The sequence below is a fragment of the Xyrauchen texanus genome, chromosome 44 (assembly GCF_025860055.1).
Source record: "Xyrauchen texanus isolate HMW12.3.18 chromosome 44, RBS_HiC_50CHRs, whole genome shotgun sequence".
Classification (NCBI taxonomy): Eukaryota; Metazoa; Chordata; class Actinopteri; order Cypriniformes; family Catostomidae; genus Xyrauchen; species Xyrauchen texanus.
In genome coordinates this window covers 8,722,105-8,749,283 of record NC_068319.1, presented here as the reverse complement: position 1 = coordinate 8,749,283, position 27,179 = coordinate 8,722,105, and the positions used below count along the sequence as shown (strand labels likewise).

General features: G+C 38.2%; 1 protein-coding gene across 4 annotated transcripts in view; it reads left to right on the top strand.

Moving 5' to 3' along the window:
* The first annotated feature begins 866 nt into the window (after positions 1 to 866).
* The window catches only part of msi2a (musashi RNA-binding protein 2a), a 237,436-nt gene continuing 211,123 nt past the window's right edge, over positions 867 to 27,179 (top strand). For 2 of the 4 annotated variants that reach the window (XM_052117179.1, XM_052117177.1), the window contains exons 1-5: positions 867 to 1,019; positions 1,246 to 1,286; positions 1,594 to 1,675; positions 3,073 to 3,157; positions 8,244 to 8,285. In XM_052117179.1, coding sequence (XP_051973139.1) covers positions 958 to 1,019; positions 1,246 to 1,286; positions 1,594 to 1,675; positions 3,073 to 3,157; positions 8,244 to 8,285 — 312 coding nt within the window. In that variant the 5' untranslated portion in view covers positions 867 to 957. The remainder of the gene's footprint in view (positions 1,020 to 1,245; positions 1,287 to 1,593; positions 1,676 to 3,072; positions 3,158 to 8,243; positions 8,286 to 27,179) is intronic. The other 2 variants (XM_052117180.1, XM_052117178.1) reach the window with 2 other exon arrangements.

Below are 27,179 nucleotides of genomic sequence, written 5' to 3'. Positions count from 1 at the left end.
GTTCACACCACAATGTGGATAATTTGTGGGATGTACATGCAAGGATTTTCAACCCTTTAAGACATACAGTAAAGCTAAACAAAAATGGCCAATTAATTTACCAATGAATCCTAATTTTTGCAGGGATTTAGCAATCAATACATTTTATATGTTTCACCCAAAACATTTATCATATTGTCATTAACCCTCTGATGTCATCCAATGTGTTCACCACAGTGGAAAAAAGCTATTTTTAACTACTCAGGGTGTGATCATACATCCAAACCACCATGGGCGATTACACTTGACTAATAATTCCATTTGATTGTGCTTTTTATTTTCCCCTGTGTGTTTTATATTTATGGCAACATAAACTCAACATGACTGATGAAAGCAGTGCTGCACCGAATACCTCTGATATATATTATCTTCTATTGTAATGGACAGATGTATAACTCCCTCAAAGTACATCATTATGAAATAAATAAAAAAGATTAGATTGAAAAGATTAAGTTAGTATTCCTGTGTTGAAGTAAAAAGAAACATTAAGATGTTGTTTTCCTTTGTTATTTAATAATTAACATGGTTAATGAAAGCTTTTCAAACTTAGTAGTACTTAATTTTTAACATTGCGTTTGTTCATTGAGCCTCTAGGTTTTAATAGAAGGTGGCATATGTGTATACAAGGTGTATTAAAGACCAGGATGATCTTTTGAGGTTTCTGCCAAACACAAATGCTGCAGACCAACAGGGGGCGTGGTTTTACGTGTTTGGTAGGCGGGGATCCCTGAATTGCCCCACTCGGATTGGTTGGGTGACGCACTCCGCCCGCCTCCTCCTCTCCTCGGGGCTTGAGCCGCGCGCTGATCCCACGTGTGACGATCGCACTCCCGGTTCGGTAATATTCCTTGAGCTGGGGCTGCAGTGCGCGCGCGTGTGTGTGTATGCGTGTGTCCGGAGTTGGTTTGGCTTGGAGCTATGGAAGCGGACGCGAGTCAAGTCACCTCTGGAAGCCCCAATGATTCGCAACACGACCCGGGGTAAGAAAACAGGATGAGTGCGCTCGCGCTCGTGTGTTAGGAGTTTGATTCTGTTTCAGCGCGAGCGAGTGTTATTCATTGTGCAGTTCTGCTGATGTTTGATTGACAGGTCATTTCTAACGGCTCATTTCAGCTCGAGTTGTTCCTAGGTCGTGTTTCTGCATTCACGCGGAAAAATGGCCGTTTTGACATCTGGACTCACTTATACATTGTTTTTTCCCTACAGTAAAATGTTTATCGGTGGCCTCAGCTGGCAAACCTCACCAGGTAAGGAGAATTTATTACGTTTTTTTTAGTTGTTTGTCTCATTTTTATCCACTGCACGCGAGGAGAGTTGTATGGTGTAGTGTCTGTTTGGAAGTGTATGTCACTCTGTGTACAAGGTTATTGTTATTTCCAGGCATCTGACATTGTGAGCGAGCGAAAACTTAAACGCCCTCATAACAATCAACGAAGATGTTCAAGTAGCAGTCGCGCGACCTTCGTTGATTTTAATGACTGCGTTCAAGTTTTTCCGCGTCGCTTGCGGATGAGACGCGATGTAACCCCCTTGTGTCCTTGTGTTTGTGTTCAGACAGCCTTCGAGACTATTTCAGTAAATTCGGGGAGATCAGAGAATGTATGGTGATGCGCGACCCCACCACCAAACGCTCCAGGTAAACACACCTGCTTTACTGCCACTGTGTTCAGCTGTAAATACATTCTGTGCTGCTGTTGTGTTGAGGGCAGGTCAAGAAGAGCAGGATAGAAAGCTGATCCGTAATGGAATTTGACATTGAGTTAGGACTGTACAGCAGAGAGAGAGAGAGAGAGAGAGAGAGAGAATCTTCTTCAAACATGCAATATAATCTGAACAGATTTGCACATTATGAAAGATGGAGTAGATTTTCAAATATATAAGACAATGTAGAGCTGTACCATACATACATACATTGTGGTATATTATATGCACTACAACGATCAGCCACAACATTAAAACCACTAATATTGTGTAGGTCCCCTGAGTGCCGCCAAAACACCACCAACCAGTATCACAGAATAGCATTTACAGAAATTACAGTAATACTCAAACCAGCCCATCTGGCACCAACAATCTTGCCACGGTCCAAATCACTGAGATGACATTTTTTCCACAGTTCTGATGGTTGATGTGAACATTAACCAAAGCTCCTGACCCATATCTGCATGATTTTAGGCACTTCTGCCACATGATTGGCTGATTACATAATCACATGGAGGATTGTTGGTGCCAGATGAGATGGATTGAGTATTTCTGTAACTGCTGATTTCCTGGGATTTACTCCGAATGGTGCCAAAAACAAAAAAACTCCAGTGAGTGGCAGTTCTGTGGACGGAAATGCCTTGTTGACTAGAGAGTTCAACAGAGAATGGCCAGACTGGTTCGAACTGACAAAGTCTACAGTAACTCAAGAGAACCGCTCTGTACAATTGTGTCTGATAGTGGGTGCTGATTTGGTGGCATGAGGGGGACCTACACAATATTTGGCAGGTCATTTTAATGTTGTGGCTGATCTGTGTATTTGTGTTTTTTATATGTGTGCCATAAATGACTGGGCAGATTAGGAAATGTACAAACTTTATATGCATAAGCCCATGAGCATATATGTGTACTTTGCACACACATTACGTATTTGTACATTATATGTGCACTATTGTGCATTTGATAAGTGCACTATATATAGATAAGATGGGGGTTTATTAATCCTCTTTAGGAAATTAATAAATATATATTTATACTTTGTGTTCTTTATGTCAGGGGTGTAGAGATATTTTAAAAGTGTGTTTCGGGGGAGGGGGTTATGGCTGCCACAATTTCACACGAGTCCTTGAATAGCACTGATTCACCTCTTAAAAGGTGTGTGGGTCAAATGTTAACATTTCTAAAAGTAGATATAATGATCTATACATGTAATATAAATTACTGAGCAGATTTACAAATATGCATAATGCGCTTTGCATAATGCAATTGTTTTTTTGTCTCTTTATGGAGTTTTCTCCTGACTTTCAGTGTGTTTTGTGTTTTGTTCCTCAGAGGGTTTGGCTTCATCACGTTTGCAGATGTTTCCAGTGTAGATAAAGTCTTGGCTCAACCACACCACGAATTAGACTCCAAGACGGTATGTGCCACTTTATAGCGTAAATATGTATAGTATAACAATAGCTTGATCTGTTCATGTGTCTAAATGCGTAATATTTAATCGTGCTGGAAATCCACAGCTGCTTATGTAGATATTAAATCCAGTTATTGCAGTGAAACATATGCCATTCAGATGTATTTCTTTCCCTCAGAGTTTTTCATTTCCTTTCTCATCTCTGTTTATTTCTGTATTCTTTATTGAAAAGTTAATTTTTTCATGGATTTGAGTGGACTGTGAGTTTTCCTACTTGCACAGGCAGCAAATGAAGTCAGCCGTTAAACTAAACGTTTTGCAGTATGAATTTGGCACCTGTGCAGATGGTGTTTAGACTGACATTCACTCAAGGACTCTGAGCTGAAATGTGTTCTTTCCTTGATTATCAGAGAAATCACCCAAGAGAACCGCTATTAACCCAGGTGATCTCATTCTGAATGGACATCTCTGGGTTTCTCCTTCTATTTCTTTTCACTGTCACCTAAGACTAACATGGACACACTTTTCCACCCACATGGATTTTGATATTTTGTTGTGTATGTCTTCATATAATACATTTGCACACCTATTGTGCATTTCTTTTTTTTGTTCGTCTGTATTTTAACCAGGGTATGAAATTAGCACCTGTCAAATGCGGGTATCTCATGGGCATTGGCGGGTAATTTTGGTCATCTACCCACTACTGTGGTGGGTCACCTATAAGATGTCTTTGAGTGACATATGACAAGAAATGCCATTAGACACAAAGATGTACACTTGAAGAAACACACTTGATGATATTTTGATGAACAGATGAAAGAAACCCTGTTGATACACAAGTCTAATTTACTGTGTATTCAGAGGGTCGTTGGCACTTTGGCGCTGCAAGCATGTCTCACGGAACACGTGAGTTCTCAGTCAGTCATCTCGCAACAGTTAGCAAGAATAGTGTCATCTGTGAGTGCTGTATATGATCTCAGACCATCTCAGGATACATATGGATATGACATGCAACAATATTGGGACTACAGGTGAATTGACATATGTGTCATCATAATTCACAGCCTCAGAAATGTTTTTTGAACAAAATGTTTCTCTTCTGTATTTGTCAAGTTTTTATCCTGTATGTGGCAAAATTTCCATTTTGATATTAATAGCCTATGGTGTTGAATGTTATATTGTTACATGTTATGTTTTATATTCTAAAATGAAAAATGTCATATATAAAAGTGGCTGGTAGGCAAAAAAAATAATAATCATGTCATACTCTGATTTTAACAAATTAGCCAGATAAAACTTCTGTCAAACAGTTTGAAATAATATATATTTTTAAAAACCTGCGCATTCTCACTTCATATGTCAACAGATTCAAAAAATGTATCTTCTTAAAAAAATGACCCCCAGAGTGTTGGAAAATGTGAATTTATAATGGAAATGTAGTGTTATATCAGTCAGTTTGCTGACATTCCTCTCCGCTGTGCGTTGATTTCTTTAGTTTGTTTATAGGAAAAAAAAACTTAAATGTCACACAAACTGACACATGAACACCTGGAGTGACTACACCACATGCTGCTTTCACTCTCCATGTCTCCTGTGCCAGATAAATGCTTGCATATCTGGTGCTGTCTGTAAATCTAACGGTAATGAATAATTATGACTGGCAGTAAGGTTTTAGGGCTGTGCTGTGTATCACTCATATTCGGCTGAAATCAGATTTCTTTGAGCTTTTTATCTCAGCATGGTGTTTTTGTCTGAGTTTTTTTTTTTGTCTCAGCTGAGATTTGTGCAGTGTAGGGGAACAGTAAACATTTTGAGTGATGTCTTCTTGAAGAGGAAAAAAATTTAATGAATAGTGCAGGACCGATAGAGCAACCCTAATAGCCTGTTCTAAATTAAATTCACCAAAAGTTGCTTAACATATTAACAGCCAAGTCAAATCTATGACAGAAAAAAATGCGCTGAAAAGTAAAGCTTATTTCATGACGTGCATTGCCTATGGTCTAGTATGGTTAAGAACATTAACCAATAACAGTTACTCTGCTTAGTTATATCTGCTCCAGATATTATTATTATAATTTTTTTTTTCTTCAAGTAATTGTATTATTATTACTAGTCTTTAAAATGTAACATCAACATGCTTCCTTTGTAAAAATATTAAGCCCAACATAAATGTGTAAAAATGTTGAACAGTTCAATGGAGAAAAATATTAAACGACAAGTAATTCCAGTGTCGATTAGCTGCATCAGTACTGTTTAGTCGACTAGTCGTGCACATTCCTACTACCTAGCCAGCATTTTTGCACCTACCAGGTGCATTTGTTTTCTAGGTAGGCAGCTCACTGCCTTTGACTTTTCCTAAGACATTTCTAAAAGAGACCGGCTGAAAGCTGGTCTGGTCTTTGAATCTTTTCCACCATCGGACTGAATGGTTCTTGTTGCGAAACTGGAATGTTAAGGTTTCTTTTTCCACTGTGGTGCTTGAATGTATATAACAAATATGTCAGATAGCAACGGCCTGAGAGGTACATTGGAGCGAGTGCGCTGTGGAGGATGATTTCAGTTTTTAGGACTCCCGTTGTTTTTACCTTGCTAAAGCACAGGATATATATGTCACATGTCAAAAAAAGGAAAGCAAAGAGATAAAGACGACAGGTTTACGGTTCCATTATTGGTGGTAGTGCATGCCACCGGACACTAGTCTGGTAAAAGTTACCAGGCTAGCTAAAAACAAAATATTTTATTGACAAAATATTAAACGAGTAATATAATGAAATATTATATGGTTTTTAATGAGGTAGCTAAACCATCATCATAAATCATGATGATACACCAAACATACATAATATTTTTTTATACAATATGTTTTACTTCACCATAACGACTTTTGCTAGCTACCTAGAAACAAATGAGATACTTTAGCGTTGGCAAATGTACAATCGTGAGTCACCACGTACTAAAGCCATTCCACCAGCGAGAAATCCGTGCAGAGAACGGTTTGTAATCACGCTGTGCCGACTAAACCAGAAATGCTACTGGAACCATTCCTCACCGTGCCAAGAACTGTTTGGCCTGGTTGTGGAAAAGCGGCTTTTTTATCCTTCTAAGGAATGGATCTGACTATATTCCGAACTCAATAAAAGGCAACTAACACATTAAACTATTAGTGCTGAGCTGGAATAGACTCAGAAAATACTTCTGAAAAAAACACACTCAAAAGACTTTATTTACACAACTTGTCTTCTAGTATAAATTCAATGTTGCCCTAATAACAGTTGTCTGAAGTTTGTTTCAGATTGTTATTGCTTGCTGTGAAGATTGTCATTATACTTTTTGAAATGGCTGTAATTAGGTCATCTAACTGAATGGCCTGGACTGAACCGTGCTCTTCCTAGTAAAATAGAAGTCTTCTCTTATACAGCACCAGTAGTCCTAGACAAATAAAACTTTCTGTAAAAAAGATTCTTGTGGTGTCTTCACAGGGCCAGGCCAGCATACACAGTGTTGTCATTTTGTCCGTTCATTCATTGGAACGGGATGCTTGCAGGCTGTACAGAAAAAAATACTCCTAATTTTTACTGATTGAAATTCAAAGCATAATGTTGTTTCTGCTCACACAGGTTTGTTTCTATGGAGTAATTGAGGTTGAATTGGTTAAGCCTCAGGCTAATTGCTAAAACGAATCGTCACAGAGAGGGTTTCCATACCCAGGTGTTACAAAAACAATCTCTCTAATTGACCTGATTTAGGGAGATAACAATCATGGCCCAGTCAAATGGAATTACGAGGAAAAAGGTTTAGTTCATCAGACAAAAGTGTCTCATCTCTGTGAATAATCACACTCTACGTTGTCATGTTCACTGATCTTTGTGATCTCCATATGACCATTTACTTTTGCCAACACCGAAAACACAGGAAAATTTACGGGTGTTGATATTTTTGATGAGCTGATGAGGTTGAAGGGAAAATAGAAGTTGACATAAAAGGCTATAATGCAGTATGTCCAGGGTGTTTCCGTGTGTGTGTGTTTTGTTCAGAAAGGCTCTGGGTCTTTAATGATACACACTTACATGCAGCAGAGTCCTCAGGCAAACGTTAAAATCTATGCTGGGAGTTTTTGCTACAATCGAAAGACTTTGCCTTGCTGAACATGGACAAGTAATTTCCTGCAAGAGCCCAATTTCGATCTGTTTATGTTTTTCCTCTTGACTACATCTGCCTGGATGAGATTGTTTGAAACTCCTTTATAAGAGGCTGTATTAAGGCTGAGGCAAGACAGTGTGACATTGAAGCATGAAATAGTTTCTCTAATAATACTTTCTCTGTATACCTCAACACAAGTTCAACAGTAAGATGGAACAAAAACTGAAATTTGCAAAATTACAAGCTAAAGATGGGAACTATGTGTATCTTATTAACCCTTACAGTTAATATCATTGTTCCAGTATGACCCATCCATGCTCATAATTTTTCATTCTAAAGCTTGATGGTGTTGATGATTTATTGAAGTATGAAAGAGCATATTGATTAATGTGCATTAAAGAAATGTTCTGAGTTTGATACAAACTAAGCTCTTAACAGAATTTGTGGCAAGGCATCTACACAGAAATAAGTTTTGACAATCATAAGTCATTTAGTGAGTAATGCCCTTTCTGTGGAAGTCTATGGGGCAAGGAATTGCACTGAGATGTATGTTTTTAAAACGTAAAACCTCTTAAACATGACAAGACTTAAGCATTTTATGTGTTATCTTAAAGGAATATTCCGGGTTCAATACAAGTTAAGCTGAATCGATAGCATTTGTTGCATAATATAGATTTCCACAAAAATTTATTTTGAATTGCCCTCCTTTCCTTAAATAAAAAATATGGTTACAAATTGACGCACTTACTATGGGAGTGAGTGGGATCAATTTATAATCTTAAAACAATCATTATTTCAAAAGTATAGCCACAAGACAAACATTATGCATGTTAATATGATTTTAGTCTGATGAAGTCACTTACAAACCTTTTCGGTGTAAAGTTATAGCCAGTTTTTGATGTAATGTTAATAAAAACATCATACAAATTTCTCTTTCTCTTTTTCTGCACAGATTGATCCTAAGGTCGCCTTTCCTCGACGCGCTCAACCTAAGGTCAGTTTTGAGAAAATGTAGCTTGATGCCGTCATCACTGTCTTGTTTGCACTGCATAAAAATGTAATTTTAGCTCTTGTGGTGCAGACTTGTGGCTTTTAAGGTTTGATCCTGGACAGAAATTATGATTACATAGTGGGATACCTACAGTATTATGTGTTTGCGGTCAGTGATGCCTGTGTCCATCATAAGTTATTTGCAAGGATTTGAAGATCTTGTCCCTATCTTCTGTGCTAAGGCAGTTCTTCCTCTAAATCTCACAGCATCCGCCCAAGTGCCGTCCACTCTGGCAAGTTCTTTGGTCCCAAAACAAGCTAAGATTGATAATAGATTTTTCCTGGTTTGAGTGACTTGCAGAAGGGTTTTTGTTGTTGTTGAATGGCTCAGGCTTCAGACAGAGGATAAACATGTCAGATCCATGTCTTCAAAGACTATTGGCATACATTTCCTAAATTTCCAGACAGCCTTTTTTTCTTTATTTGCCAGTTTTGGTCTCCTAACCTTTTCTGTTGGAATTTCAAAAACAGCTCAAACATTTTCCCCACCGCAGGTCCCTAGATTCCTGCTGAAACAAAGAAAATACATATTTGCTCTAAGGCAGTGCTGTTATTATATTTTGTTTTCTGTACCTCCTAAAACAATATGACCCCCCCCAGCAGACGACAGGTTATGAGAACTGAATTGTCAATTTCAGGGTGACACATACAGGTTTCTCTTTGTTGTACCTTGCCATCATTTCTGTTGGTTTCATTTATACCACATAGATAGAAAAAAAATTATGTATACTACTGTTGTTTTTAAGAGTAAATGGTTGGGCTGTGTATTGATGAAGATGTCCCGATTCATGAGCTCTCTATTCAATCTGATTTCGATTCATATGGGTATATTCGGAGACTACTTATCAGAGACTGGCCACTTCTATTAAAATGAATGGGAGAAATTAGAACACCCAATGATCAACAGATTTGGAAAGGAAGTCCTGCCTTACAGGTAAAAGAGCAAATCTCCTTTTAGGTACAGATATCGCCTGTGAATCAACACGAGTACGCACATGTGCATTAGCTATGCAAGCCAGGAAAAATTATTTGAGGTAACGAAGCACAATTTATTATTCCAGTGTTGTCATATTTTATTGCTGATTACAAATATGTTCTTTGATCATAATCTTGACCAACCGTTTATGAGATTCTGGTGTCTCCCCATTCAGATAGATAGGAGCTACACTGTCTTGAATGGAAATAGCCTCCTGAGTGTTCCAAAGATTTCAGTTATAATGTCCAATTTGCTTACATATGGAAGAAAGTCTCTTTCAGATAATGTTGTTTATTATACAGGGGACCTTTTGAATAGGTAGCCTACATGACGAAAAAATGAATTGGATATTTTACTTGTTTTTCATTGTTTGTCACGTTTCTGCTTTTTAAAAATTAAAAAATCCATTTATTCCATCAATTAATATGACATTATATTGCATATATTATATTTTGTTACATATTTATAGTTTATACTATTTGCAAGTATTTACATTATTTTGTAGAACATGTGTGAAAAATTGGTACCGTCTCTTTAAGAAAACCGGCAGTTCTGTAGAGGGCATATGTAAATGAGCGCATATTAATGAGAGAGGACTCGAATGGCTTATTTAGCTCATCTGTGCTGTTCATGATTAGAATTAAATGTTTGTTTTGTTTGTATATATGGAACGGATCTAAAAAGAGATATTCCATGACCGATGGATTGCGTGGATCTCAACTTTACATGGAACAAGTTACTCTCAGCACGCAGTGAAAGGACATACTTCTCCACAATATTACTCAAAACCAGCCAGTGGCTAATCACAGACTTTTTTTAATCCCATAACATGAAATTTGGTCTCGTATGCAAGTGATTTACTGAAATTGTAGAGAGTTGCGCATATAGTCAAATATTGATCATGGGATATAAGAATCAATATCATGATTGTTCGAATGAAGATCGAGATGCATCGGAAAATCAATATTTGTACCCAGTCCTAGTAAACGGAAACTGAATCTCATCAGTGCAGAAGGAGCTGTATTTATTTTAGTGTGAAGCAGAGAATGTGGATTTGAAAGGATCTTAAGGCAATATGATTAAGGGATATCTATTGGCATGGCACAGGATTTTTGGTGTACATGTAATATTGATTTTAGCCCGTAAGCAGCCAGCTAATCATTCTTGTCACGCACCTTGACTACACGCTGACTGAACTGTGGTACTCATGTTTATTTCTCTGTGTGAGGTCTGTAAGAGTGAGATGGTGAGAAATCTATGTTGTGTTTACATTGAGAGTTAAGAATGGATGTGGTGACTTAAGAACTTTGAGCAACTGAATTGGTTCCCTAATGATGTCACCAGTGATATCATTTACACTACACTAATGTGTTTACCAGCTACTGTGTCTCATCTCCTCTTGGAGAGTCTTAGAAATTAGCTTGTCATTGGTGGCCAAAGTGACCATTGCTGCTGACGTCTTCCAAGATGGTTTCCCATCCAATATTTGTTGCTGCTGTTGTGTTGTGCTGTGATATCACAACAGATCCTGGCATGTCTCGACATGATTTTAATTGCCACTGGGACTGCAGCCTCTTGTGTCATTAAAAGAGCATTGAAAGCTTGCTATGGAAATGGAAGCTAGTCACAAGTCTCTTCAGAAGAGGTGACCAGCATGATTAATGTTTTCCTGCTTCATTAGCATATACTCACTGAGAACGGCCATTCTGTTTTGAGACATCCCTGAATGCCAGAGCTTATATGAGACAGCCATCCAATTCCGAGCAGATATGTCCCAAACTATGAGAAAAGATTCTAGCTTTGCCATTGATTTGAGTCCAGTTAATGGTGCAACAATCAGGAAATTTGAGGTCAATATGATCACTGATATTTGAACACCGAGATCGGCTGATACCACTGAAATGTTTCTCATGATCTTAAAAAACGTTTGATCTGAAGGTGTATGCTTAAATTTTTGAAATTAGTTTTGGAGACAAAATAAAATTGTGCCACCATATGAATTTATTTAATTATAAAACTAAAATGTAATAATAAAAACGTTTTTGAAATTGATGACTTGGACCAAATAATAAAGAAAAGCAGCCAATAAGTGCCCAACATAGATGGGAACTCCTTCAGTACTGTTTAAAAAGCATCCCAGGTTGATACCTGTTGATACAAGAAGTTGGTGGAGAAAATGTCAAGAGTACATGTCTGCAAATTCTAGGCAACGGGTGACTACTTTGAAGATGCAAAAATATAACACTGTTTTGATTTATGTTGGATTTTGTTTAGTCACAACATAATTCCTATTGTTCCATTTATGTTATTCCATAGTTTTGATGACGTTACTATTATTCTAAAATGTGAAAAATAACTTATAATAAAGAATGAGTAAGTGTTTCAAAACTTTTGACCCGTAGTGTGTGTGTGTGCGTGTATATACATATATGCTACTCTGGAAAAAATTAAGAGACCACTGCAAAATTATCAATTCTTTGGATCTACTGGTATGTGTTTGAGTAAAATGAAAATGTTCATTTTATTCTATTAAGTACTGACAACATTTCTTACAGATTCCAAATAAAAATATTGTCATTTATTTGCAGAAAATTACAACTGGTCAAAATAACTAAAAAGATTCTGTTTTCAGACATCAAATAATGCAAAGAAAACAAGTTAATATTCATTATAAACAACACAATACTAATGTTTTAACTTGGGAAGAGTTCAGAAATCAGTATTTGGTGGAATAACCCTGATTTTCAATTACAGCTTTCATGCATCTTGGCGTGCTCTCTACCAGTCTTTCACATTGCTGTTGGGTGACTTTATGCCACTCCTGTTGTAAAAATTCAAGCAGCTCGGCTTTGTTTGATGGCTTTTGGCCATCCATCTTCCTCTTGATCACATTTCAGAGGTTTTCAGTGGGGCTTAAGTCTGGAAATTGGGCTGGCCATGACAGGGATTTGATCTGGTGCTCCTCCATCCACTCCTTGATTGACCTGGCTGTGTGGCATGGAGCATTGTCCAGCTGGAAAAACCAATCCTCAGAGTTTGGGAACATTGTCAGAGCAGAAGAAAGCAAGTTTTCTTCCAGGATAAACTTGTACGTGGCTTGATTCTTGCGTCCTTCAAAAGACGAATCTGCCCGATTCCAGCCTCGCTGAAGCACCAGATCATCACCGATCCTCCACCTGGTCATCTAATGGTTAGACGGAGACCTGGAGAGGCCTACAAGTCACAGGGTCTCACACCCACTGTGAAATCTGGGGGTGCTTCAGCAAGGCTGGAATCATTCAGCTTGGAATGGTCCAAGCAGTCAGACTGTTGAACACTTGATCTATCACGATCAATAATTAGCACTGCACTTTATTCATCTTATATCTCACACTGGACTGTCAACATATTCTCCTCAATATACTACTTTATATATATATATATATATATATATATATATATATATATATATATATATATTTCATATACTCCTTATTGTATTGTATATTGTGTGTATTGTTTACTGTACATTGTATATAATTATTGTGTTGTGTAAGTATGTGTACATTTGATTTGTAAATTGTTTTGTGTAAGTATGTTGTTTATTGTAATTGGTATATGTCTCGTCACTGTCATGACTGCTATGTTGCTCGGAACTGCACACAAGAATTTCACCTACTGTTGCACTTGTGTACATGGTAGTGTGACAATAAAGTGATTTGATTTGATTTGATTTGATCAAGATCAAGCGGAAGATGGAAGATGGATGACCACAAGCCATCAAACAAAGCCGAGCTACTTGAATTTTGTGTCAGGAGTGGCATAATATCACCCAACAGCAATGCAAAAGACTGGTAGAGAGCATACTAAGACACATGAACGCAGTGATTGAAAATTAGGGTTATTCCACCAAAAATGTATTTCTGTACTCTTCCTAAGTTAAAACATTAGTATTGTGTTGTTTAAAAATTATGAACTTTGTATTATTCAAGGTCTGAAAACACTGCATCTTTTTTTTTATTTTGATCCGTTGTCATTTTCTGCAAATAAATCCGTGGTATTGGCTGATCACAGTGTTCAAATATCGGTGATCATACGACCTCAAATATATACATAAATACACTGATCATCCACAACATTGAAACCACTGACAGGTGATGTGTATAACATTGATTATCTCATTACATTTGCTCCTTACAAGGGGTGGGATATATTAGACAGCAAGTGGAACAGTCAGTTCTTGATTTTCATGTGTTGGAAGAAGGAAAGATGGGAAGCTTAAGGATCTGAGTGACTTTGACAAGTGCCAAATTGTGATTGCTAAATGACTGGGTTAGAGCATTTCCAATACGGTAGGTCTTGTGGGGTGTTCCTGGTATGCAGTGATTAGTACCTACCAAAATTGGTCCAAGGAAGGACAACCGGCGAACCGGCGACGGGGTCATGTGCGCCCAAGGCTCATTGATGTGCGTGGGGAGCGAATGCTGTCTGGTCCCATCCCACAGAACAGCTACTGTAGCACAAATTTCTGAAAAATGTCAGAACACATAGTTAATTGCAGACGGAGACCGGTCAGAGTGCCCATGCTGACACCTGTCCACCGCCGAAAGTGCCTAAAATTGGCTTGTGAGCGTCAGAACTGGACCATGGTGCAATGGAAGAATGTGTCCTGGTCTGATGAATCACGTTTTCTTTTAGATCATGTGGACAGCCTGGTGAGTGTGCATCGTTTAACTGGGGAAAAGATGGCAGCAGGATGCACTATGGGAAGTAGGCTGGCGGAGGCAGTGTGATGCTCTGGACAATGTTCTGCTGGGAAACCTTGGGTCCTGGCATTCATATGGATGTTACTTTGACAAGATTGTTGCAGACCACGTACACACCTTTCTGGTTTTAGCTGACAGAAAGGCTCATATAACTCCGATATCCACTCTGTACAATTGTAGTGAGCAGAATAGCATCTCCGAAGGCATAACACATTTAAACTTGAAGTGGATTGGCTACAACAGCAGAAGACCATGACGGGTTCCACTTCTTGGAGCCAAGAACAGAAAGCTAAAGCTGCAGTGGGCCTACAATCTGTGTACCTTTTTCATTTCTTTTTATTTCCCAGTTCCCAATCTTTCTGTCTCATCACGTGCAGTTAGACAGCAACCTCACAACTGTGCTGTGGCACTGTAGGCTTTATTCAGCAATGGCACAGAATCTTTGATCTGCTTTAAGTAGTACATTCATAGGCATTTATCAAGCACTTTTATCCAAATTAACTTATATGCGCATGATGGGGAACGTCCTGCTGGAGTAACTTGAGTGTCTTGCAAAACCTGTATGACCTCCTTTCTTCTGTGGAACTCACAAGGTCACAAATCACTTTTATTGCATCTGTTTTCCATACAATGACAGTGAATGGTGTCTGAAGCTATCATTCTGCATCTCCTTGTTTTTACATGGATGAAAAAGGTCTTACAGATTTGTAACCCCATAAGGGAGAGTAAATGATGATCAAATAATTTTTTTAGATGGACAATCTCTTTAAGCATGGAGTGGTGGTGGCGTAGTGGGCTAATGCACGTAACTGTTAATCAGAAGGTCACTGGTTCGATCCCCACAGCCACTACCATTGTGTCCTTGAGCAAGACACTTAACTCCAGGTTGCTCCGGGGGATTGTCCCTGTAATAAGTGCACTGTAAGTCGCTTTGGATAAAAGCGTCTGCCAAATGCATAAATGTAAATGGAATACAACAATGCAATATTTAACTAAAGACTAAAGGAACGCCACCACTATGCCTTCAGTCATGACACACATAGACACGCACTCTGCCAGACAGTGAATGTGCTCACACAGACGTCTATACCTAAGTGAATGGACAAAGTTTTTCAGCAACTTTCCTGTTTTTTGACGTTTTCCTCTTATAAGTCTGCCATCAAAGGCACCAGGAAAGGACTGCTCAGGTCTATTTCTCTCATTAACTCTCTCTTTCTGAGTAATCATTTGGTTAACCCTGTCTCTGAATGGAACGGGACTTCTGGAGCTGTAGTTGTACAATTGTGATGTTGCAGTTTCTCAACCCAACTGAAGCTCTCAGATTTGTTCCAATCTTAAAAGCAGAAAATAACCTAAAGTGTAAACGGTGAGTGTCTGCCATGTGTGGATTTAAGTTAAGAAAAAAAAAAATGCACTTTTAAAATGGCCCTGCAAAGCAGACAGGACACCCATCGACTTTTCACAGAAAACAAGAAACAATCCAATATCTGTCAGCCAGGATCATCGGGAGGGAAAAGTCAATCAGTCAGCGCTGAGCTGATGATCACAGTATCGGCATACCTCACTCTCAATTCATAGTGAAAAAGTTTGTAACGGACACAATCAAGTAGGGCTGGAACAAAATAATCTATTCTGTTACAAATCTAGATTCTTGAGCCAAACGGTTTTAAAATCGTCTCCCTGATGAATTTTGTAAAAAAAAAAAAATACAATTTAATAAAATAATTAAATACAGTATATGTTTATCTTTAAGAGTTCCATGTAACAGCAGTGGTTCTCAACCTTTTTTGAACAAACGCCCCCTGACCTCTTCATGATCCTCTTAACGCCCCCTAAAAAAACAAAAAAAACCAAAAACACTTCAGAAATACTATTACAGCCAAACAATTGCAACACTGATACCTGAAGTCTGAGTTTTTGGTAAAAAAAAAAAAAACTGAAACAGAAGTTTCTTATTGTATTTAAACTACATGTAAAAGCCTCAAGTTGAGTAATATTGTGTTTGGAAAAACATGCAAAAACACATGGATTGTTTGAAAGGTGTTGCAAATGTATTTAGAAATTCAAACAAATTCAGGCTCACACACACATTTTTTTAAGATGAACCAATCACGTGAACAATAACGTAACTAACCTAAATGGCCAATGAAAAAGCAGCGGTCGTTCGCGCACTCAATTAGGCAATATATACTAGTCTTCAAATTTGAATAGCCTACAAACGGTCATTTGATTTCAAATGACGAACAAAGACGACAACAGCTCGGCCACCTGAACTGAACCGAAGAAAAAACGACGTCAAAAACAGCCACTTTTTTAAAATTAATTACGGTCAGTGTGAGCCCTGAGCACTAATTATGCGCTAATTATGTATTCCGCGTTATGTACAGAAAAAGCCGGTGAAAGCGCGCCTCTATTTTGCGCTGAAAAGTCTCCGCCTCTTAAAGCATGTGTAACTTAGGAAGCGGCTCTCCTGGCATATCCTCCTGGTGAAGTGGCAGCAGTAATCCGAGCAAGACGAAGACATAGGCTAAGGAGAAGAGCTGAAAAGATTTTTGCGCAGGCCGCCTGTTGAGTACCTCTGAGTAACGCCCCCCATTTGTGCCTGAGCGCCCCCCTCTCTGCTGCCTCGTTCACACCGCCCCCCAACACTGTCCAAACGCCCCCTAGGGGGCGGTACCGCCCCCGTTGAGAAACGCTGATGTAACAGGCTTTCTCTCTGAGAAGTTTTGTCTCTTTAATTCTTTACATTCATTCCTTTAATGCACCGCTGCTACAGGCATCAAAGCGCCATTTGTGCACTGTCCGATGTGAAAATCCTCTGCTGCGATCAATGTTCCTGTTATTATACATAATCCAAAAGTTTATTTGAGAGGTGTTGTGGAGAATATTTGTCATAAGTTATTCTGCAGATTCTGTCTGACATTGCTTAATAAATCGTTTAGCTATAAAAAGGTATTTACTGCTGTAAAGTACATGTCGTGCCCCTGCAATATTTATAATCTAACAGCCAGAGTATTTGTGCACTGTGGCGGGTGATTTTGCACATTTACCCACCACTGTCGACAAGAAATGCCGCTAGACAAAAAGACACGTGTTTGCGGAATCACACCCGATTTTATTTTGAAGAAAAGACTAAAGGAATGTCAGTGACACGCATGTCTGATTTGCTTTTGTACTCAGAAGTTCATTTGCACTTTGTCGCCAACGTGCACAATGGAATAGTGTCTTGTGGAATATGGGCAAATTGTGAGTTCTCACTTTTTTTTCTCTGTCAGTCATCTGGGAGAAGTTTGCAAGAATAGTCTTATCTATGAGAATGCTGCATAGGATCTCAGACTATCTCAGGATGCATATGCAAATAACATGCAATGACATTGGGACTACAGGTGAATTGTCATGTGTGTCATAATTCAGTAGAGCCCCAGAAATGGTTCTTGAACAAGCTTACTCTTTAGCCTCCATTTGTTTGTTGCAAAATTATCATTATGATAATAGTAATAGCCTGTGGAAATACTGTATACGTTATATTCTAAAAATATATATATATATATATTTTTTTTTTTGATAAGTTAAAATGATATATTGTATAGATATATTGTATTTGTTGAATACAAATGGATGTAATGCTGCCTTATACATGGGTTCCTTGGCACAAACTAGTCACCTAGCTCAGACAATGCACTGACTGGTCAATTGGTATTTTTAAAGGGGTCAAGAATTATTATTTTTTCTATTTTTTTCGTAATCTTCCCTGAGGACCACTGATAATGTTAGTAAAGTTTTTTCTTCTTCACCAAAACGGTCAGAATTTTTAATATATGATAATTTTCCACTCTTTCTCTGACCATCTTTTTGAAGTTTTGCCTCAGCTCCTCCTTTAAACTTCAGTGTTAACGCCCTCTGTTATGATTGGCTAAAAGCGTGCAGCCCCTCAAATTCAGCCATTTTTGAAAATCAATCGTAAGAGAATAAACTGGCACCAAAACACTACAGATGTGCATTTCACTGTTTACACAACACACATCCGAGTATATTACTCTATTCATCTCAGGCATATCTGTTAACACCCTGTCTACACCGGACGCTATAATTACTGATCCTGTCTACTATGGAAGCGTCTGCTGCGGCGCAAAACAAGCAATAAGCATCTTCTCTAGAGTTGAAACTTGACACCGCGTCTTTTAAAAGCATGTTGGAGAGATCACAACAGTCAAAGAATCTGTGTAGTACATGTTTGTTTACAAAAATAATACAAAATAGTCCAGACGAGCCCCCTTTCGTGTTCATGAGTAGTGAGTTTGTCTCTGTTTACGAGCACAATGAGCACCAGTGGGCGGGGACATGGGTGCAATGATTTTAAAATAGGTGGTGATGTTGTTGCTGTATAGGCCGTCTTGAATTAACGAGTACCCCAAGTGACATAGACTTGTCATGGAAGTAGAGAACGGGGTGTGTTGGCTGCTTGCTTTCAATAAATGCTTTTATTGGATTGGGGATTAAGTTTTGAGTTTTGGATTTTACAGTATTTTTTTTTATAGTAGAATTACCTCTTATATTTCAAAATATAATGGAAAATATGATTCCTCATTACATGCCCCTTTACATTAGTAGTTTTGCACATCCTACATTTGGCCACATCCCTACCTTTTACCTCCAAATTATAGCCCATAATTTAAAGCGTGAAAACAAATGTAATTTCAGACACAACTGTTCATCATTTCTTTCTAAGAAAAAGAAATGAACAACTTACAAAAACTTTATCAAAACATCAAATTGCAAAACTTGCAGAATCGCAATAGCAAAATACATATCGAATTTGCTAGGAAATATTGTCGTAATATCAAATTGGGAGGTATTTGGTCATTCCCAGACATTCGAGTGGTGGAGGTCAGGGTGAAGTGTGTGTGGTAGTCTCTGATGTAAAATGAGGATTATGGAAGAGTGACTGTAGTGCTATTCCAAATTTTTTATTTATTTATTTTTTTTATCATAGCCCTACAGTCACTCACTTTTCAACAGTAAAATGTGTCCTGTGGAGGCGCAGATTTAAGATTTAAGTTAGACTGTATTTCTAAGTTTAGCAGAATGACCAGTGTTGAATTATTTAGCAACTATCTCTTGGGCTTCTTCCTGAGAGTCCGCAGTGATTCTCACAGCTGTGCTTTTGTGGACTTTAAATGTGTGCTGTTATTTTTCTTTTACCTGATTTTCACTTAGTAGGAAAATCCTGCCTGCAAGCACTCGAAGCTCTGAAAACAGAACACCCTACAATTATTAGCATAATAGGAAAAGTGGACTCTTTAAAAAAACTTGATTTCAATATTGTCTTCTGTTGGATACCAGGTCATATGGGATTGGCTGGCAATGAACAAGCAGATAAAGCAGCTAAGGAAGCACTTCAGTTGGACATGACAGTAGGGCTGGGTGATATGGCAAAAAATATTATCACAATATTCTTTTTCATATCATTCGATATCAATATTTATCACGATATTCAATCACATTTGCACAAAAGAAGAGAAAACAAAATCCTAAATAGTCTTTACAAAACTGTGTTGGGGGCCCAGACACAGCCAATGCATGGTGTCTGAGGGATCTTCTATGAAAATATTACAATATTTTATAGAGTTTATCAATTGAGTGCAGTTGGATAGGTCTAAAGGCACTCTGGAGACACGCACCTCATGTTTACTCATATGTGGGAAAAAGAGGAAGCGGTGCGGACAGGGCATCAGTGAAGTGTTTCAATGCTAAAGAAAAATATTCAAGAATACAGCACAGAAAGATCAGATGTGATGTAACCGGCACTGTTGTTTTGTCGCGCTGCTCACTAGAGACGATGAGAGGGCGTAACCATCGTCATGATATCTTGCAGTCAAGATGGAATCAATCTGGGGTCCGGAACGTGGTGACCTGCGTAGCAGGGGCTATAGCAACTGCATACAGTCTGAGGCTGCGTTTCCACTGACGCGGAAGAAACCGGCACAAAGCCACTCCCAACGCTAGGTAACCGCTTGCCCTACACTGCTGTTAATTTTACAATCCACCTCGCAAGCTTGACGCTCGTCTTCCATAGGAAGGAATTGAAAGCGCTCACTCACTATGCGTCAGTGGAAACGTATGATAAGAAAGTCAAAATGCTAGCGTTTTTAGCAACTTGTATGTCTAGATGTAGAACACAGGCTAATATCGTAAATTACTCTAAAGCTTATCGTCGATATCTTGGAGTTTTTTATCGCGATATATATATATTGATATTGTTTTATCGCTGAATCTGGGCCTTCAACGTCAACTTGTGGTGAAAGTTTGTCATCCTATTTTAGCAATATCACAAGAGGCCTTTTTAAATGGTTTAAATGTACATGCTGCTCTAATAAGACGCTACCGCTCAGTCCTGGCTGTATTTGAAAGATAAAGGCCTGTCCTCTGATGCCGAGTGTGATACAGGTGTGTACTGAATCTAGAGGAGATAAACATGAAGGACAGTAATGACTTTTCACTCTCATTCAGGCATGTAATACTACTGCTGTAATGGAGAGAGAGAGAGAGAAAGAGAGAGATAGATATTTGCCTGTATGGTTACGGAGTATCCCTCTCCTGTCTCTCTCTTGCTCCAACTCTGTTTTTTCTCTTGTTTTATTTCAGTAATCATCTTCTCATCTGCTGTGATCTTGCTGGGGGCCTTTTCATCTGGTCTGTGTGTGTCAGTGTGTTGTGCTATTTTAGTGGAGATGTATTTTAAGGCTGTCTGAATGTGACTCATGATGTACATGATTCCATCTCTCTCTGTCTCTCATTTGTGAAGTGACTGTAAGTGTATATTATATGAAGGTAAATCTGTTGCAAATCTCGAGAGCTTGTAGATTTAAAGTTGAGGACTTGTACAATAAATATTTGTACATGTAAGATAAAATATTCACTCAAAGCCCCGATGTGAATACATTCTGAAGTTGAATGCGGCAATCTAATGTTTAACCTGTATTTTGAATTAAGAGTTGCAGACAAATAGTCATAAATGTATAACCTTACATTCATATAAACCCAGTGACAGACACAAACTTGTATTACATATTTACTTTAGTACTTCAATCACTTTCGCAGTACAACCACATATAGGCAGTTACAACCTCTGCCACTTCAACTTCAAATCTTCCTACCTTGACTTCTGCAACTACTTTTGCAATGAACCTATAGCAATACTCGCTTGTAAACTTATAAATCAAGATGTGAGAGAACTGAATACCGGTGTTGAGTGGGGCCAATGAAGTTGTGACCAATCACAAGAGCTGGAACAACTGAGGCCAGACCAAGTACAAATAAGTACAAGTACAAATATTTATTGTACAAGATCTCAACTTCAAATCTACAAGCTCTCTAGTTTTGCAACAGATTTACCTTCATAGTAGTAGCTCTTCTGATGCAAGTGATCTTAAAGGGATAGTTCACCCCAAGTCACTATTCACCATTTATTTTACAATGTATGGAAAAAATTAGAATGACAGTAAATTGAACACTTTGTTAAATATAGAGTTGGGAGATAAGATGAAGTAATCTGATATTTAGGATATCTGACAAATATCCAATGCTGATTGCAACAATATCAGGAAGTGACAAAACCATGGGGCGGGAAAGACTCCATGACTCACCAAATATATTAAATAGTAGCCCAGTAGTTATCACGCATTTACATTTTTATATACTTTGCAAAATATTAAAACGTTAAAGCATTACAGGTTTAAAGAGGCCAGTTGTGTGCATTTTCACTGCTGACATGTTCTCTGAATAGCATGAAACATTTTCCAGTTATAAACTACTCTTTAGACTCAGACATGACTTGGAACAAATACACTATGGCTTACTGTACTACTAGATAAAAACATACATATTAGAAATTTCATTATTAAGAGAATGCAGCCTGTTGGGGAAAAAACATTATGAAATGTAATTAAAGAAAACATAATGGGAGTGACAAAACATGACAGCTTTTATGAAATTATTTTGTTCAAAATTTACTCAAAATTCACTCATTGTTTTGTGACATCAACTTGAATTCATGGAATTAAATTAAAGTTTTCTTTTAAAATAAAATGATGGCATTATAGGCCTTATTAAACAACCTTTCGATTTGCTTAGGGAAAGCATGGTTTAAGAAACCAAGATGAAGGCGATTAACTCCTAAAATAATACAAAACTACATCAAAAACTTTGTTTTGACGCTAATAAAGAGGTATTTCTCTCAAGGTTGAGCGTTCAGTTGTTGTTTGCTCAATTTCATGTTGTTCAGAACCCGTATGACCTGTGTGGCTTCCATGGAATACAAAAGTTCTTAAGATATTTAGAAACTTCAGTATGCCCCATACCACATGGAAAGAGGAAGTGCATCCAAACAGCAGAGTTTTAGAGCAATTACACCTTGATCAATACAGAGATAGAGAAGCAGTAACAGGACATTTCCACAGCAGCAGGAGAGCACACAGAGAGAGGCTGATATCCGGCTGCAGGATTTAGCTTTATTAGTTGGAGACGGGGGGTTTAAGCCAAGATTTTGTCCAGTACACAGCTGTGCGATCAGCCCAGATAAAGGCGATAGACTGAACAAACAAAGGCAGTCTCTCTCTTCTCTCTCTCTCTTTCTCTCTCTCTCTCTGTGTGTGTGTGTGTGTGTGTGTGTGTGTGAGTGTGTGTGAGTGTGTGTGAGTGTGTGTGAGTGTGTGTGAGTGTGTGTGAGTGTGTGTGTGTGTGTGTGTGTGTGTGTGTTTGAGAATATATATATTAGGGCTGTCAATCGATAATTTTTTTTAATCAAATTAATTACATTGTGTCTTGATTAATTAATCGCATATACAAATATTTGCTGAGAAGCCCCTCATATAACAATAATTCAATATATAATGATTAAATAATTATACATAGTTATCTTTAAATATTAAATTAGATATATATATATATATACACACACTCACCTAAAGGATTATTAGGAACACCTGTTCAATTTCTCATTAATGCAATTATCTAATCAACCAATCACATGGCAGTTGCTTCAATGCATTTAGGGGTGTGGTCCTGGTCAAGACAATCTCCTGAACTCCAAACTGAATGTTAGAATGGGAAAGAAAGGTGATTTAAGCAATTTTGAGCGTGGCATGGTTGTTGGTGCCAGACGGGCCGGTCTGAGTATTTCACAATCTGCTCAGTTACTGGGATTTTCACACACAACCATTTCTAGGGTTTACAAAGAATGGTGTGAAAAGGGAAAACCATCCAGTATGCGGCAGTCCTGTGGGCAAAAATGCTTTGTTGATGCTAGTGGTCAGAGGAGAATGGGCTGACTGATTCAAGCTGATAGAAGAGCAACTTTACCTGAAATAACCACTCGTTACAACCGAGGTATGCAGCAAAGCATTTGTGAAGCCACAACACGTACAACCTTGAGGCGGATGGGCTACAACAGCAGAAGACCCCACCGGGTACCACTCATCTCCACTACAAATAGGAAGAGCAAATAGCAAGAGCTCATCAAAATTGGACAGATGAAGACTGGAAAAATGTTGCCTGGTCTGATGAGTCTCGATTTCTGATGAGACATTCAGATGGTAGAGTCAGAATTTGGCGTAAACAGAATGAGAACATGGATCCATCTTGCCTTGTTACCACTGTGCAGGCTGGTGGTGGTGGTGTAATGGTGTGGGGGATGTTTTCTTGGCACACTTTAGGCCCCTTAGTGCCAATTGGGCATCGTTTAAATGCCACGGCCTACCTGAGCATTGTTTCTGACCATGTCCATCTCTTTATGGCCACCATGTACCCATCCTCTGATGGCTACTTCCAGCAGGATAATGCACCACGTCACAAAGCTCGAATCATTTCAAATTGGTTTCTTGAACATGACAATGAGTTCACTGTACTAAAATGGCCCCCACAGTCACCAGATCTCAACCCAATAGAGCATCTTTGGGATGTGGTGGAACGGAGCTACGTGCCCTGGATGTGCATCCCACAAATCTCCATCAACTGCAAGATGCTATCCTATCAATATGGGCCAACATTTCTAAAGAATGCTTTCAGCACCTTGTTGAATAAATGCCACGTAGAATTAAGGCAGTTCTGAAGGCTGAAAGGGGTCAAACACAGTATTAGTATGGTGTTCCTAATAATCCTTTAGGTGAGTGTGTATATATATATATATATATATATATATATATATATACAGTGAGGAAAATAAGTATTTGAACACCCTGCTATTTTGCAAGTTCTCCCACTTAGAAATCATGGAGGGATCTGAAATTGTCATCGTAGGTGCATGTCCACTGTGAGAGACATAATCTAAAAAAAAATCCAGAAATCACACTGTATGATTTTTTATCTATTTATTTGTATGATACAGCTGCAAATAAGTATTTGAACACCTGAGAAAATCAATGTTAATATTTGGTACAGTAGCCTTTGTTTGCAATTAAACGTTTCCTGTAGTTTTTCACCAGGTTTGCACACACTGCAGGAGGGATTTTGGCCCACTCCTCCACACAGATCTTCTCTAGATCAGTCAGGTTTCTGGGCTGTTGCTGAGAAACACGGAGTTTGTGCTCCCTCCAAAGATTCTCTATTGGGTTTTAGGTCTGGAGACTGGCTAGGCCACGCCAGAACCTTGATATGCTTCTTACAGAGCCACTCCTTGGTTATCCTGGCTGTGTGCTTCGGGTCATTGTCATGTTGGAAGACCCAGCCTCGACCCATCTTCAGTGCACTAACTGAGGGAAGGAGGTTGTTCCCCAAAATCTCGCAATACATGGCCCCGGTCATCCTCTCCTTAATACAGTGCAGTCAACCTGTCCCATGTGCAGAAAAACACCCCCAAAGCATGATGCTACCACCCCCATGCTTCACAGTAGGGATGGTGTTCTTGGGATGGTACTCCTCATTCTTCTTCCTCCAAACACGGTTAGTGGAATTATGACCAAAAAGTTCTATTTTGGTCTCATCTGACCACATGACTTTCTCCCATGACTCCTCTGGATCATCCAAATGGTCATTGGCAAACTTAAGACGAGCCTTGACATGTGCTCGGGAACCTTCCGTGCCATGCATGATTTCAAACCATGACGTCTTAGTGTATTACCAACAGTAACCTTGGAAACGGTGGTCCCAGCTCTTTTCAGGTCATTGACCAGCTCCTCCAGTGTAGTTCTGGGCTGATTTCTCACCTTTCTTAGGATCATTGAGACCCCACGAGGTGAGATCTTGCATGGAGCCCCAGTCCGAGGGAGATTGACAGTCATGTTTAGCTTCTTCCATTTTCTAATGATTGCTCCAACAGTGGACCTTTTTTCACCAAGCTGCTTGGCAATTTCCCGTAGCCCTTTCCAGCCTTGTGGAGGTGTACAATTTTGTCTCTAGTGTCTTTGGACAGCTCTTTGGTCTTGGCCATGTTAGTAGTTGGATTCTTACTGATTGTATGGGGTGGACAGGTGTCTTTATGCAGCTATCGACCTCAAACAGGTGCATCTAATTTAGGATAATAAATGGAGTGGAGGTGGACATTTTAAAGGCAGACTAACAGGTCTTTGAGGGTCAGAATTCTATCTGATAGACAGGTGTTCAAATACTTATTTGCAGCTGTATCATACAAATAAATAGATAAAAAATCATACATTGTGATTTCTGGATTTTTTTTTTTTGATTATGTCTCTCACAGTGGACATGCACCTACGATGACAATTTCAGACCCCTCCATGATTTCTAAGTGGGAGAACTTGCAAAATAGCAGGGTGTTCAAATACTTATTTTCCTCACTGTATATATATATATATATATATATATATATATATATATATATATTATAAAATAAAAAATATTCTGATAAATAAAATGCTTTACATTCTTGTGGCAGAAGAGTTAATCATTGATAAGACCATTCAAAAAGCGGCTTTAGAATACAATGTATTGTTTACTACCATATTATTGATCATAAGTCAATCATTGTCATACAGTTCACAGCAATCCATTTCACAAGTGAATTTGTCAATCGGTTGGAGATTTATTATGAGGGCTTGTTTAAGGACCTGTAAATGTACACCTGCATCAGACCTTTTTTTTAGTTTTTTTTTTTTTTTAGAAACAAGCCAGGGGTATACATAGTACACAATACTACAGATATATTTTACAATAATGCCAAGACATTATATTCCTTACACAGTGCAATGGTTTTACATGCTTTGGAGTTGTTGGAGGTACAAAGAGTATTTAAATAATATTTCAAGTCTTCACAAAAAAGTGCATATAGAGGCTTTATAGACATAAATTTACACATATGTATAAAAAAACAAAATTTGGCAAGAAAAATAAACCGATTAATCAGAAAATATTTACTTGTTATCAAAATTGTGAAAACCAAATAAAACGTCTTTATAAAGCGAAGAAAAACTAGTTAAAATAGAGGTACGTACAAACAAACAACATTTTCTCCAAAATACTACAGCGTTCCCAAAAAAGGTGTGGGGCAGTTTCATCTACAGCATTACAGAAAGAGCAAAGTGGATCTATTTCAGGGAGCATGTTTCTTAAATAAAGATTGACTGGGTTAAAAACGGTGTAACAGTTTAAAGGACACCTCCTTAACCTTGTTGGTAATTAAATATTTGTGAGGTAAAGACCATACGACCTGCGTCAGACATGCTTGTGTTGCGTCATTTTTTGTTAAATTAATCGCACGTTATTAACGTGTTAAATTGACAGCCCTTATATCTATATCTATATCTATATCTATAACATACATACATACATACATATACACATACACACAATGCCTTGCAGAAGTATTCAGATCCCTGACAAATTCTCTCATATTACAGAATGAATTGATATTTTATATTAAAACTGAAAATTAACACAAACTCAAAATCAATTATTGTAAGGTGACGTCTATTTAAAAAAAATTATACATTGAATTGCACCATTTGTAATTCAGTAATTTGAGATAATTGGTCAGGGGTCTGAATATTTTTACAAGGGTGTGTGTGTGTGTGTGTATATATATATATATATATATATATATGTATATGTGTACAGTATCTCACAAAAGTGAGTACACCCCTCACATTTTTGTAAATATTTGATTTAT